General features: G+C 51.9%; 3 protein-coding genes across 9 annotated transcripts in view; 2 read left to right on the forward strand and 1 right to left on the reverse strand.

The window, feature by feature from the left end:
- Nucleotides 1-12,996, reverse strand: part of UBXN10 (UBX domain protein 10) — a 22,285-nt gene continuing 9,289 nt past the window's right edge. The window contains exons 2-3 of one of the 4 annotated variants that reach the window (XM_032708707.1): nt 5,614-5,708; nt 1-1,690 (exon numbers count right to left, since the gene is read on the reverse strand). In XM_032708707.1, coding sequence (XP_032564598.1) covers nt 809-1,678 — 870 coding nt within the window. In that variant the 5' untranslated portion in view covers nt 1,679-1,690; nt 5,614-5,708 and the 3' untranslated portion in view covers nt 1-808. The other 3 variants (XM_032708708.1, XM_032708709.1, XM_032708710.1) reach the window with 3 other exon arrangements.
- LOC116797326 (phospholipase A2, membrane associated-like) lies at nt 5,431-10,485 on the forward strand. 4 transcript variants are annotated; one of them, XM_032708718.1, is made up of 6 exons: nt 5,431-5,783; nt 7,724-7,894; nt 8,550-8,598; nt 9,311-9,455; nt 9,683-9,789; nt 10,081-10,485. In XM_032708718.1, the coding sequence occupies exons 3-6, from the start codon at nt 8,562-8,564 to the stop codon at nt 10,224-10,226; spliced, it is 435 nt and encodes a 144-aa protein (XP_032564609.1). In that variant the 5' UTR covers nt 5,431-5,783; nt 7,724-7,894; nt 8,550-8,561; the 3' UTR covers nt 10,227-10,485. The 4 variants fall into 4 exon arrangements, with proteins under 4 accessions (XP_032564609.1, XP_032564608.1, XP_032564611.1 ...); XM_032708717.1 differs by lacking the exon at nt 7,724-7,894; XM_032708720.1 differs by lacking the exon at nt 5,431-5,783 and having other exon boundaries at nt 7,539-7,894.
- LOC116797327 (basic phospholipase A2 daboxin P-like) lies at nt 11,936-12,870 on the forward strand. The gene is made up of 4 exons (XM_032708721.1): nt 11,936-11,987; nt 12,261-12,405; nt 12,515-12,621; nt 12,699-12,870. Exons 1-4 carry the CDS (start codon nt 11,948-11,950, stop codon nt 12,821-12,823), a joined length of 417 nt encoding a protein of 138 aa, XP_032564612.1. The 5' UTR covers nt 11,936-11,947; the 3' UTR covers nt 12,824-12,870.

Below are 12,996 nucleotides of genomic sequence, written 5' to 3' on the forward strand. Positions count from 1 at the left end.
TCCCATTAATACATTTTTATTTTAAAATTCCCAAAACAACATTTTGCTTCTTGGACTAACTCACTTCAGTGTTAAGGTGTTAAATGGAGTTATTTGTAACATCCCTTCTTAATTATTCATCTATTCTTACCTACAGATCACACAAGCTGAATGAGAGAAGGGAAACTAAGGAGAAAATCCTGCTGCTCACCAAGACAAAGTAATAACTATTTGTTCTTAAAAAAGTGATTTAGTCACAGTAAAGAGCTGGACTGAGGTTACCCAGAAAGAGCTGAGCCCTCACAGGTATTTTACAATCAGTCTTGCAATTTAATACTTCCTAATAACCCATTAATGTTGTTAATACTCTTACTTCCAGATGGTTTAGGGGTTTAAGCTCCTTTTCAGTCTCTTGATGTTTAGGATGATGATCAGCTACTGAGTCCTGCAGGTAAAACAGTTCTGTTTCTACGTTCCCAAATAGGTGCATCCAGATCCACTCTGGGAAGTAGTACCTTCCCAAAACAGAGAAAAGGACAAGAGGAGAGGTCTTGGAAACTTGAGTTTTCAAAAAAGAACATCAGCAACTTCAACAAACCAGAAAGGCTGAAGGTTGGTGGCACTCAGGAAGCAATTTGTGATGGCACAGGTGAAACAAGCTGCTCTTTATGATGCAGGTTTATACACCTGAAATACTATTTCTCAACATCCATAACTGCTTCATGGGAATTTGTGAAAGATGGCAAGAGTAGGCCCAGGAAACATCAGACTCAGTTTTTTTGGAAGAAGCAACGCATCCCACTCAGCAGGACGACCCATCTCCGTGTGCCTAAAGATCTGCTGCATCGTGCTGCTTGTCCTGTCGAATGCACAGCACAGACTTGTGGAGGATCCCACATTCGTGGAGGGACTTTGTAAGGTCAGAGAAGCTCCTCCGGGGCACTTCCATCGTTTCAATGCTGCAGTGTTGGTAGTTGGCCAACAATTTCTGTCCTGCCATGGCAAGGACTGTCAGGAGACTGTCAGAGGGTTTGAAGTGGTGCTCAAACCTCTGGCCAGAGGGAGACCGGACCGCGAGCAGCACATGGGGCTCTTCTAAGCTTAGAGGGGACATGGAAGGGCTTTCTTGCCTCATTTTCCTTCCCCGCTTCTCAGGGGGACAGTGCATGTGGGAGCTCTCCTCAGCGGGAACATCACTTCCTGACAATGTACTGCCAGATCCCTGTTCTCCAGACAGAGTTTTGCTGAATTTTAGAGTGTCCTTCTGCCCTTCACTCACTTCCAGCCGGTGGGTCTGTTGAGCCAGCGCTTCCATGGCATTGCTCCCTACGCCCTTCCAGCCAATGGAGGGGAGCACCCGGTACTTATTCAGGGAAGAGGAGGTCTTCAGAGGCACTTGCTGCAGGAGCTCCGGGATTTCCTCAGGAGACACCTGAGTGGGTGGGAACGCCAGTTTTGTGAGTGGTGCTCTCTGGCTGCTCACTAATCCCCGAGGAGTGGCTGCCGGTGGGGAAGAAGGCACTTGGCATGGACAGGCTTCCACGTCCTGAGGGTGGCTGAAGCTTGGCCTTCTGCGTCCCTTGGCAGATTTGGGCCTGGTGACGTGCATGGTGACAGTGTTGGCCCACAGGAGAGCGGCCGTGCTCGGAGGGAAGCAGAGCTGAATTAGTGCTGCGTCCAGGAAAGCCACTGTGGCCATTGCACCTGCAGGCTGCGAGCAGAGGGAAAAGTTACAGGAACTGGCCAGGAAGCTTCTAGAGGGTTTAATCTGTGCTGTGTGTCAGCTAAAAAGAGAATAAATGTAGTGGGTCACTGTGTGGGCAATCCTGCGGTGCAGTAAGGGTACTGGGAGACGTTATTTATAGGGGCTAGATTTGTCAGAAGTTGTGTAAACTTGACCCAGAGCATCAGGAAGTTGTGCCCTTCCCCACTGAAAGTAAGTTTTTTGATGGAAAGAACAATTTTTTTTTTTTTATTCTGAACCTAGAAACTCAGTGCAAATGGGAGATGAGTAAACTTCAAAGCACAGCCCTGGCCTTTTCACTGTTCCTGCAGTGGCAGATTGAGTTCCCATTGAGGATTTTGGGGTAAGATTGACTACACTTCGCTTTTTAAACATCTCTGAAGATCCTTGAGGTTGAAACCCCCTGATTCAATACAGAGAAACTCATTCTAACCCTTCTGTGACCAAAAGCTGCTTAACAGAATGATTTACCCAAGGGAATGGCTGGAGCTGTGTCAGGGGAGGGTTAGCTTGGATCTCAGGAAAAGGTTCTTCCTCCAGAGGGTGGCTGTGCACTGAATAGGCTCCCCAGGGCAGTGGGCACAGCCCCAAGGCTGCCAGAGCTCCAGCAGCGTTTGTACAACACTCTCAGGGACATGGAGGGATTGTTGGAGTGTCCTGTGCAGGGCCAGGGGTTGGACTGGGTGGTCCTTGTGGGTCCCTTCTAGCTCAGGATATTCTGTGACTGTGATGCAACCTCCACTAAAGATAAAGCCATGTTCTGCTGCATGTTCCCCAAGTTAAGCTGCACTCAGAGCACTTGGCTGTACCAGGACAGGCCTTGTGACAGCCCAGCCAGCTGGGTCGCAACTTCACAACAACCCTTTGAGAAGTGCCACAGGGTCACACCCCCCCCCTTCAATTCCTGTGGTTTGCATGGCAGCATTTATCAAGGGAAAAAGAAAATCAACTTGGATTCCTTGGCATTCTCCAGAAATGACAGTGGGACTCAGCTGCTGTTTGTCACCCCAGCACAGGGCAGGGTCTGTGCAAACCTCACAATGTTCAACAAAGCCAAGTGCAAAATCTTACAGCTGGGTCAGGGCAATCCCAAGGCACACTTGGGTGGAGAAGGGATGGAGAGCAGCCCTGCAGGGAAGGACCTGGGGATGCTGGGGGATGAAAAGCTGAACACGCCCTGTCCATGTGTGCTCACCGTCCAGAAACCCTCTGTGTCCTGGGCTGATCCCCCAGTGTGGGCAGCAGGGGAGGGGGGGATTCTGCCCCTCTGCCTCCTCAGGTGGGACCCCCCTGCAGAGCTGCCTCCAGCCCTGGGGGCCCAGCACAGGAAGGACGTGGAGCTGCTGGAGCCAGTCCAGAGGAGGCACCAAGAGGATCAGAGGGATGGAGCAGCTCTGATATGGGGGAAGGCTGAGAGAATTGGGATTGTTCAGCCTGGAGAAGAAAAGGCTTCAGGGTGACCTGATTGTGGCCTTTCATTAGCTGAAGGAGCTGATGAGAAACACAGAGAGAGTATTTACAAGGTCCTGGAGTGACAGGACAAGGGGAAATGGCTTCCCACTGCCAGAGGGCAGGGTTAGATGGGTTATTGGGAAGAAATTCTTCCCTGTGAGGGTGGTGAGACCCTGGCACAGGTTGCCCAGAGAAGCTGTGGCTGCCCCATCCCTGGAAGTGTCCAAGGCCAGGTTGAACAGAGTTTGGAGTAACTTGGGCTAGTGGAAGGTGTCCCTGCCCATGGTAGGGGGTAGGACTGGAGGAGCTTTAAGATCCCTTCCAACCCAAACCATCCGGGGATTCTATTCTAAATCAAATAGAGGGAACAGCCCTGGTGGTGCTTTGCCAGCAATGTGTTATTTACCACTTGATTTCTCCTCCAGCTCTGTGAAATGGAAACGCTCAGCAAGACAGAGTCCTAGCACACCCTGCCCAGCCCCAGCTGACAGACCTGTCCCTCCTTAGCCTCCAGCAGAGCCTGACAGGGACACCCACCCGGGTGACTCATCCCAGTTTCCCAGGAGCTTGTGGGAGGGAGGGGAGTGTGTGCCTTCCCCTTAGTGCTCCTAACAAATAAACTCCAAGGCAACAAGGCACTGAGGAAGGACTCCCAAGCCCAGGGGAACACTTACAGATATCACCAGTGACACTGCCAGTTCCAAGAACTAAAACCTCAAACAACTAACCTGTGAGAAACCATAGTGGGACCCTCCTGTGAGGGCCTGTACCACTGCAGCACAGTATATGTCAAAGATTTACCAAGGGGAGACACTTAAAATACAGTGCCTGGGGAGGGGTTGGGATGGGAACCTGCAGCCGGGTGCCCCCAAAATAGTGACACCAGGGCCTGGGAGGGTGACAACTCCAAATCCCAGCCCTACATCACAGAACCACAGAATGGGTGAGGCTGGAAGGGACCACAGTGGCTCATCTAGTCCCATCTCCCTGCTCCAGCAGGGTCATCCCAAAGCACATGGCACTGGATTGTGTCCAGACGGTTCTGGAAGTCTCCAGTGAGGGAGACTCCAAACCCTCTCTGGGCAACCTGTGCCATGCAAAAAAGTTCTTCCTCATGTTCAGGTGGAACTTCCTGGGCATCAGTTCCTGCCCGTTCTGTCTTGTCCTGGTGAGGGCTGGCCCAGCCCAGCCCAGCCCAGTCCAGCCCCACAGCAGAGCCCTCGGTGCCACAGCCAGGCCCGGGCCACACAGCCGGGCTTAAGGCTGAACCCAACACCAGGACTAGGCCTGAGCCCACAGCCCGGTCCCACTGGCGGTCCCCACGGCAAGAGAGCAGACAGACCCGGGCACTATAACGCGGCTCCACCGCCCCTCAGCCAACGCCAACCCCGATCCCTCACCCTGATCCCAATCCCGGCCCCGAACCCCGAACCCGGTTCCTTTATCCCGGTCTCTTTATCCTGGTCCCAATCCCGGTCCCGTTATCCCGATCCCGTCTCTCACCTGTTCCGACCCGCCCGCGCCCGCCGGCCGACGCCGTTGCCATGGAGACCGCGCCACTTCCTGTCACGCGCAAGGCCCCGCCCACCGCAACGCGCCGATCCCAGCACCGCCCCCCGGGAATAGGAATAGGGATGGGATAGGGATCGGATGGGGTGGGACAGGGATGAGAACAGGGATGGGGAAAGGGAGTGGATAGGGGTGAGATGGGGATGGGATAGGAATGGTGTAGGGTAAGTAACTTTTTTTGCCGAAGATTTTGTTACCCAGGAATCAATTATTTCGCTTTAGGAAAAGGTTCCCTTGCCACTTTCTCAAAACAGTGCTGTTCTGTCCCCCCACGCTGCATTCCAGAAGCTTGCTCTCCGACATGTGAGGAGAGAGCAGATGCCGTAGGCCTTGGCATTCCAGCGGGGAGAGAGGGGGGAGTGGAGATAATAAAAACTCGAAGGGGAAAACAGGAGGTGCCTTTTGCCCCTGGGGGCCCAATGCGCCGCATCGCAAAAAAAGGGATCCTTTTCTTTTAAACCTTCCACTGCCTTGGCGTTCTTGGGAAGAATACCTGTGTATGTTTTACCTTACAGATGGGATACAGATGGGATAGGGATGGGAACAGGGACGGGACAGGGATGGGATAGGAATGGGGATAGGGATGGGGACAGGGATGGGATAGGGATGGAAACAAGGATGGGAAAATGATGGGATAGGGCTGGGGACAGGGATGGGCTAGGGATGGAAACAGGGATGGAATAGGGATGAGAACAGGGATGGGAGAGGGATGGGGACAGGGATGGGACAGAGATGGAACCATGGCTTGGGACAGCTGGGATTCCCTGGATTCAGGGATGGGACAGCCGGAATGCCCCAGGGCAGACCCAGGGAACATCACCAGGCTCAGGGACAGGCATGACACGCTGGTGCAGATGGCAGGGACATACCTGTGCAAACTGTGCAGGGTTGTGTTGAGGCTTCAGGCCTCATCAGTGGCACAGGAACAGCCTCACCACCTTGAGAAGGTTCCGCAGGCCTCATCCTGTGGGACACAAGGCAGGATGAGCAGAGTGGGTGACAGCTGGGTCCCTCCCAAACAACTGCTCCACACCCGTAGGTGAGTATGGCACCAAGGTTGTCCCTCTCCCTCCCCTAGGAGGTCTCATTCCCCCATCCCACCCTAGTCAAAACCACAATGTTGCCACCCCACTTAAATACTCAAATCTTCAGGTTTTAACCCTAAAATTTTAAAAATGAAGTGTTACAGCCTGTCCTGAGCAGAGGCAGTGTGGGGGGGGGGGGAGGAGAGATGGAGCACAAGACAGAGTTTAACCCCCTGTGACATTATTCAGTGACCGCAGAATAAACCCAGACAAATAAACCCCAAAATTTATTATGAAAACACCATTAAAAAATTAGACTTTACACATAAGATCTTCCTGGGACCTAAAACTATGCTTCTGGGGAGTTTTAAGCTTTCTTTTTCCTGGGAGGGAGGGAGAGTCATCCTGATTCCCCTGGCTACAAATGATCCCTGAGTCAGTTTCCCTTCTGGGAACACCCCACACTGATATTTCCCTCTCTCCCCATTAATCCCTTTTTAAACCCTTTTTAAACCCACTCCCAGTTAACCACCTTCTTCTCCCACCAACAGATGGCCATCAATGGCACCAAGAAACAAGCAATAAATATGCATCATAAACTTGGGTTCTCCACCCTGTGAGGGGGAAAGATCAAGGCAAACCCAAGCACTAAAAAGAAACAAAATAAGTAAGGAAATAGTTTCCTATCAGCTCATCTCAGCCCAGGATATTTGGCAATATTGCTGGGAAAACTGGAGCATTGCAGATCAAAGCACCCGGCACATTTACACTTCAGTAAGGCCCTGAACAAGCAGATGTGTGGGTGATACCCAGCTCTCTTTGTTCTCTAAGAAGGCTGAAAAGTTCCACATATCCAAGGGGATGATAACTTCTATGGTTGGTTTTTTAAGCCCTGTGGGTTAATTAAAGAGAGGGTTTAGCTTCATTTGGTCACTCTCCTGAGACCCCCTGCAGAGAGAGAGGGCTTAAAATGAGGGATTTGGTTAAAAGCATGTGTGGATCCCAAATCCACAGGATCCCTGCTCTCAGATAGGCCCTCAGATTATGCTTTTCATGCAGGTTTATCCAAACTCTACAGCAAAACTCAGGTCTTTCCCCCAAAACCAAGGACCTGCAATGTTAAAACACAAATAGCACAGCCAACAAACACCACCTGGGGAATCCTTCTGTAATGGAAGCATTTGTAGAGGAGGTGGGAAAGGGATCAATTAATTACTAGAGAGTGCCTTGGTTTTAGAAGTGAGGTGAGGAAAGCAGAGGTTTGGCTGTTGGATTGTCACTGTGGCATTTTGGGATGGTTTCTTGTGCAGATGCCGAGTAAGGAGGTGGGTGAGGTGTTGCTCCCCATTCTTAATGGGCTTGGATGGGTTTTTGTTCCACTTGCAGCAGAAAATTAAGGGTTAGAGGGAAGCAAATCCCTGAGACAGACATCTCTGCCCCCTTGGAGAACAGTCAGGAGGTGACGTCCCTTCCAGCGACAGCTTTGGTGGCTTCTCAAGAAATTCCACAGATTTTTTCTTCTTGACTCCAGACCCCTAAGTCATTTCCTTACAATTCTCAACCCCGAATTCCCCTCCCCAGGTTAATCCCTGAGGGTGGAGCCCTGCATATCACCAGATACCTGTATTTGTGTCTGTGTTTGCACTTGGCCCCACGGTTTCAGGGGAAAACCAGCAGCTTTTGTTCCTTATCTCCTCTGGTTTTCTGCCTCCCCCCTCTCTCTGTATCATGTTTGAGTTATGGTTATTGAATAAAATGTATACCCCAAGCATTCCAAGTCAGGTTTCCATGGCTTTTCCGGCCTTTGCTGCTCGTGGTTTAATTTCTTAGACCCCTTGCCCACACACTCTGGGCAGACAGGAAAACCACAAAGGGCAGGACAGGAAAACTGCAGACCCAGGAATTGCACTTCTGGTGTTGGCTGTCTTCCCTTTGCCTCCCCTTTGTGATTCAGTGAGGCTGGATTTGGATGCAGCCATGGATCTGAAGGGACAATTGCAAGGAAGGAGCCAAGAGAAACCGCCTCTGAAGCTTCAAGGTGTGAATTTGTAAAACCTCACTTGAGACAATACTGAGCCCAAAGTGCCATCTCTGCGGCTGGAACAAGGATTCAACAACCTCTAAGGTGCCAGCCCCGATGTAAATCACTTTTATCCCATTGCTCCAGCCACTAGATCCCACAGATTTTAAAACCATGGCAAAGGCCTTGACTGGCTTCATGCAGGTATGGAGATGGCCTCACACCCAGTGAGTAGCAGACGGAGGGAATGTTGGTGCTCACTGCTTGGGGCAACTAATGATTTTTGGGAAAGAGAAGGATGGGAACATGCTCCCTGCTCCGGGTGAGCCTAGCTTGGGATGACAGTGCAGATAAAGGAGGGGGTGGGCCTGGCCAGCTATAAAAACCAAACCCTCTGAGTCAGTGGCATCAGAGCTGCAGGTCCAGGAGGGGTAAGGAGAGTGGGACTTTATTTCCCTATTACTCACCTGGCAGCTCAGGGGGTGGTGGTGGGAGGCTGCGAATAGAGAGCTGCTTCATCAGCCCCAGGCAGGATCAGCCACCATGTCCGTGACAAGCGCTGCATCCCAAATCCAGGCTAAAGGCCCCATGAGGAGTCATAGGGACATGGTGATGCCTTCACAAGACTGTGAATCCATAGTGACATGAATGTCACCACGAGGCATTGCCAACCAACCGGTTCCATGCCCTTGGTGTGGGCACTGGGGGAGTTCCTGTCCTGCCCCTGGTTCATCGCCCATCTTTGCTGTTCCCTCTCCAGAGCAGCCCCAGGATGAGGAATCTCCTTCTTGCCGTGCTCCTGGCTTGTGGTAAGTGCCCCGCTGTCCCCAGGACACACCGGGATCCACCTGCCAACCTCAAGATTTGGGAACAATTCAGGTTTTTGTTTAAATTTTGTGGTTTCACTCCAACACTTCGTGTAGCACTGCTGGAGTCCTGGAGGGCTTTGTGACGGGGAGGCTTTGGGATGCCCAGATCCATATTTATTTTATGGCGCCCTGGAGATTGCTGGAACATTTCCTGCCTGTGCCAAGCCCATGGCTGATCCTGGTGATGGGGGATTGCTGTTTGCAGCATGGCTTGCGGGTTTGCCTGACCAGAGAGCAATACCTTCTGCCCGACTGAATCAAGGGGATGCAGAAGCCAGACATTTTCCCTGTTTAGGTGGTGAGGCCCTGGCACAGGTTGCCCAGAGAAGCTGTGGCTGCCTCATCCCTGGAAGTGTTCAAGGTCAGGCTGGATGAGGCTTGGAGCAACCTGGTCTAGTGGAAGGTGTCCCTGCCCATGGCAGGGGGTGGAATGAGATGGGCTTTAAGGTCTCTTCACTCCCAAACCATTCTGGAATTCTATGATTCTATAATCCTTGGGGGGTGTTAGGGCTCCTCATGGTTCAAATTCCTGAAAGTGTGTTTCTAGCAATGCCAGACTTATTTAATTCCCTGCCTGGCGTGAGGTGTCAGAAACACCACCAGCTTCCCCACGCTGCACCGGCACAAGCCCCATCCCTCTGCCTCTCCACAGGGCTGCTCCCAGCTGGCACCAGTGTCCTGGAGCTGGAGCGGATGATCAGGTCGACCACAGGGAAGAGTGCCCTGCTCTCCTACAGCTGGTATGGGTGTTTCTGCGGCATCGGGGGCAGAGGGACCCCCGTGGATCCCACCGACCGGTGAGTATCTGGAACAGCATCACCATTCACCACCCTCAGTGAAGGGCAGTCCCTAAAAAGCCCCTCCCTTGCAGCTCCTGTGCTGCCCCATTCCCCAGCCATGTCCTGCTGCTGCCTGACCATCCCCTCCTTTCGGTCACCTTAAATTTGAGGCTGGACCTTCCTTTACCCTCCAGGTGTGGTGAGGGAGGGTTGGGGGGCCACAGTTTGACGTGGTGTCCCCACAGGTGCTGCCAAGCCCACGACTGCTGCTACAGGAGGGTGAGGGAGGACAAGTGCAGCCCATTGATCACCCCGTACACCTTCGCCACTGATGACGGACACATCACCTGCAGTGAGTATATAACAGGGGTTCCATGGAGGTGGAGGACCAGCACTGGTCCCCATGACACCCCATCCCCAGAGCAGGGCACTCAGGAGGGCAACCCCTGGGGTGAAACCAGCCTGATTCCTGTCCAAGTTTGATAATTAAATGGGCATTGCAAGGGCTGCAACAGGTCAGAGAGAGCAAGCACTGGGACACACTGTTTCATCCACTTCCCCCAGGAAGCTCCAGTCACTGGAGGTGTCCTGAGGGGACCCCACCAGAAAAGCCACTACAGGACACTGTATTTCCACCCCTCAGGTAACACGCAGAGCTGGTGTGAGAGAGAGACTTGCCTGTGTGACAAGGCAGTGGCCTTGTGCTTCGCGAGTACTCTGCCTTCGTACAGTCATTCCTACCGCTTCTACTTCAAGCTGAAATGCCGAGGAGACAAGCTCCAGTGCTGAGGAAGGGGAATCTGCACACAGAGCTCCAGATTTGTCTGGTTTCCCCCACTGCTGTGGCAAGAAAAGCCTGGGGTAGGGGCTGAGCAGAAGCAGAGCCCACGAGGTTCCCTGCGAGGTGTTCAGGGTGAGGAAGGACACATATCATGAATGGAGACCCCCCAGTTCTCAGAAAGACACACCAACGTCCTCTTTTTTGTCCCTTCCTCCTCCCTTGATTTCATTTCCCAGCAAAGATAATAAAGACCTACAATAAAAGGAATGCAAATTGATTCTGTGGTGTTTTTCTGTAAGGGCCACTGAGATTGAGGCACTGCAATGGTGGCTGCCGAGTTTGGGGAGCTCTTTTGCATCCCACACCTCAGTCACACCCTCTGCCCAACATCCCAATACTTCCCTGGTCCCAGTAGGGCTGTAAGTCACAGGCCTACCCCAATGTGGAGCAACTTAGGATAGTGGAAGGTGTCCCTGCCCATGGAACGAGATAAGCTTTAAGGTCCCTTCCAACCCAAACCATTATGGGATTCTACAAAAATTAAGGCTAAAGAATAGCCATCCACAGAGGAGGGAAGATTTCAAAACCATGACCAGATAAATTAGGTGGATGCTAATTTAGGTGGGCAGTTGGTGACTGAATAGTTTCTGCAGAAGAGCTGTAATAAGGGTGTGGAAAAATCATCCAGAATAAAATAAGGGAAGTTGCATTTGCTCACAAAAAACCATTCATTTTTGATTCATTTTTTTCTCACAGTGAGGGAGGGTTTAATCATCCAGTGTCTGCCTGACCTCATGTCTCCGGGAACTGCACATTTAGAGATACTTTCAGTTTGCCCACAGACTTTCCCCAAACAACTGACAACTTACCCTGAACCAGTTTTGCAGAGAGTCAGTTCCCAAACTGTACACCCCCTTGAAAATCCCAAACCTGCTTCATTCCTGCCTAGGCTGAACCAGGGTTGTTCTTTCCCCCAATACAGCTCTGTGGTGCTGGGAAGGACAAAGTAAAAAATCTTCAGGCATTTCTGACCAGGATCAGGGCGTGTTGGCTTCCTCCTCAGGCTGGAAGTGACAATGCTTTGCCACCTCATCCCACCCAGCACCAGCCCCCATGTGTGAGGTACAGAGTTGGGGCGTTGGGGGGATTTCTGACACTCCTGTAAAGGGGAAGGATGGCGCCTTCTCCTTTGCAGAAAAGCCCAGTCAGCAACATTTGAGTCAAAGGAGCTCCAAACAGCTGGGAGCAAACCCTATATAAAGCAAGCCCAGCTGGCTGCAGGGCATTGCAAGCCAGCAGCAGCTTTCCCAAGGTAAGTGGGGATGGAGGAATGCTTTCTCTCCCTTTTCTACTTTAACCAGAAGTAAGATGGGAGCAAAATCCATGCTGTGAAAGCAGGAGCAAAGGAGATGCTACCTGAGATGTCAGCCTGGAGGAAGAGCAGTGGGTGCAGCCCTCGAGGGCTGATAATTCCTCCAACGTTTCTCCCTTTCTCTTCATTTTGCTTTTTTCCACCACTGCACCATCCGATTCCCATGACCTTCCCTCCCCAGTGCTTTGTGCTGAAGCAATGGGTGCATCTTCACCGCCCTCATTTTCTCTAGTCCATAGAGAGGGGGAGAATCTCTCTTCCCAGATGAGGAGAGAAAGAAAGAAGGGTAGCAGGGAATGGTTTGGTTTTGGTATAACAGGGAATGGTTTGGTTTCCTCTCCCAGGGCTGTCAGAAGGATGAATTGTCTCCTGGGCCTCTCTGTGCTGTTTGCTTGGCGTAAGTGTCCTCAGTCCCACCAGTCCCATGGCTCCCTGTGCAGTTACATCTGTGGAAATTAGAACCAGGCTGGTGATTTCTTCACCTTTTCCCACCACCACCCCTCCCAAATATGCAACAACTCTCCTGCACCAAGCTGGGAACAAATTCCCTCTCCACTGTCTTAAAATTTCTAAGACATCACCACCCTGGTGCCAGTTCGGGGGCTGGAGGGATGGAGATGCTGCAAGGGGGCTGGGAATCAGCATGATCCCCCTGATTTTCCCTCCCCAGGCTTGTCCCCAGCTCACGGGAGCCTCTTGCAGCTGCACAACATGATCACGGAGGCGACAGGGAAAAACGCTTTGCTGCACTATGCCTTCTATGGCTGCTACTGCGGCCTGGGGGGCAAGGGGCAGCCCAAGGACGCCTCAGACAGGTGAGAACCCACCTAAAACCCCCTGTCTGAACACATCCTTGAATATTTTCAAATGTGAGGAGTGAGGGAGGGAAAAGCCCAATCCCTAAAGTTTTGATCTCCCCTGCAGGTGCTGCCAGCTACACGATACCTGCTACCTCGGCCTCCTGAGCCACGACTGTGACGCCAAGAAGCAGAGCTACCACTACAAGGGGCACCACGGCAGCCCCTCCTGCAGTGAGTAGGACCCAGGAAAAGGGGGTGTTAGCCCATCCTAAAGCCAGGTCTGACCCTGGGCTCTCCTCTTCCCACAGGAAAGGACTCCTGGTGTGCTCGGCTCTCCTGTGAGTGTGACCGCAGCCTGGCACTGTGCCTGAAGAGAAACGTCAGGAGCTACAGGAAACGCTACCAGTTCTATCCCAATTACCTGTGCAGGTGACAGGAGTCAAAATTTGGAGCTCCCTGCATTCCTGCCTGTACTGCTGTAAATTTAAGTAACATGAAAATAAACAACGTGCTTAAACCACCCCGTCCTCTGAGAGCTGCTGCTGCTGCTGGGCAGGGAGAGAAATCTCTGCAAATAATCAACATCTTCTCAAAACTTTCCAAGAA

Source organism: Chiroxiphia lanceolata, chromosome 22 (genome assembly GCF_009829145.1).
Source record: "Chiroxiphia lanceolata isolate bChiLan1 chromosome 22, bChiLan1.pri, whole genome shotgun sequence".
Lineage (NCBI taxonomy): Eukaryota > Metazoa > Chordata > Aves > Passeriformes > Pipridae > Chiroxiphia > Chiroxiphia lanceolata.

Coding starts and splice junctions, on each gene's coding strand:
- LOC116797326 (XM_032708716.1), top strand. Junction 9,456..9,682: donor CCCGTGGATCCCACCGACCG/GTGAGTATCTGG, acceptor GTGTCCCCACAG/GTGCTGCCAAGCCCACGACT. Junction 9,790..10,080: donor TGACGGACACATCACCTGCA/GTGAGTATATAA, acceptor TCCACCCCTCAG/GTAACACGCAGAGCTGGTGT.
- LOC116797327 (XM_032708721.1), top strand. CDS start 11,948: ATGAATTGTCTCCTGGGCCTCTCTGTGCTGTTTGCTTGGC. Junction 11,988..12,260: donor CTCTGTGCTGTTTGCTTGGC/GTAAGTGTCCTC, acceptor TTCCCTCCCCAG/GCTTGTCCCCAGCTCACGGG. Junction 12,406..12,514: donor CCCAAGGACGCCTCAGACAG/GTGAGAACCCAC, acceptor TCTCCCCTGCAG/GTGCTGCCAGCTACACGATA.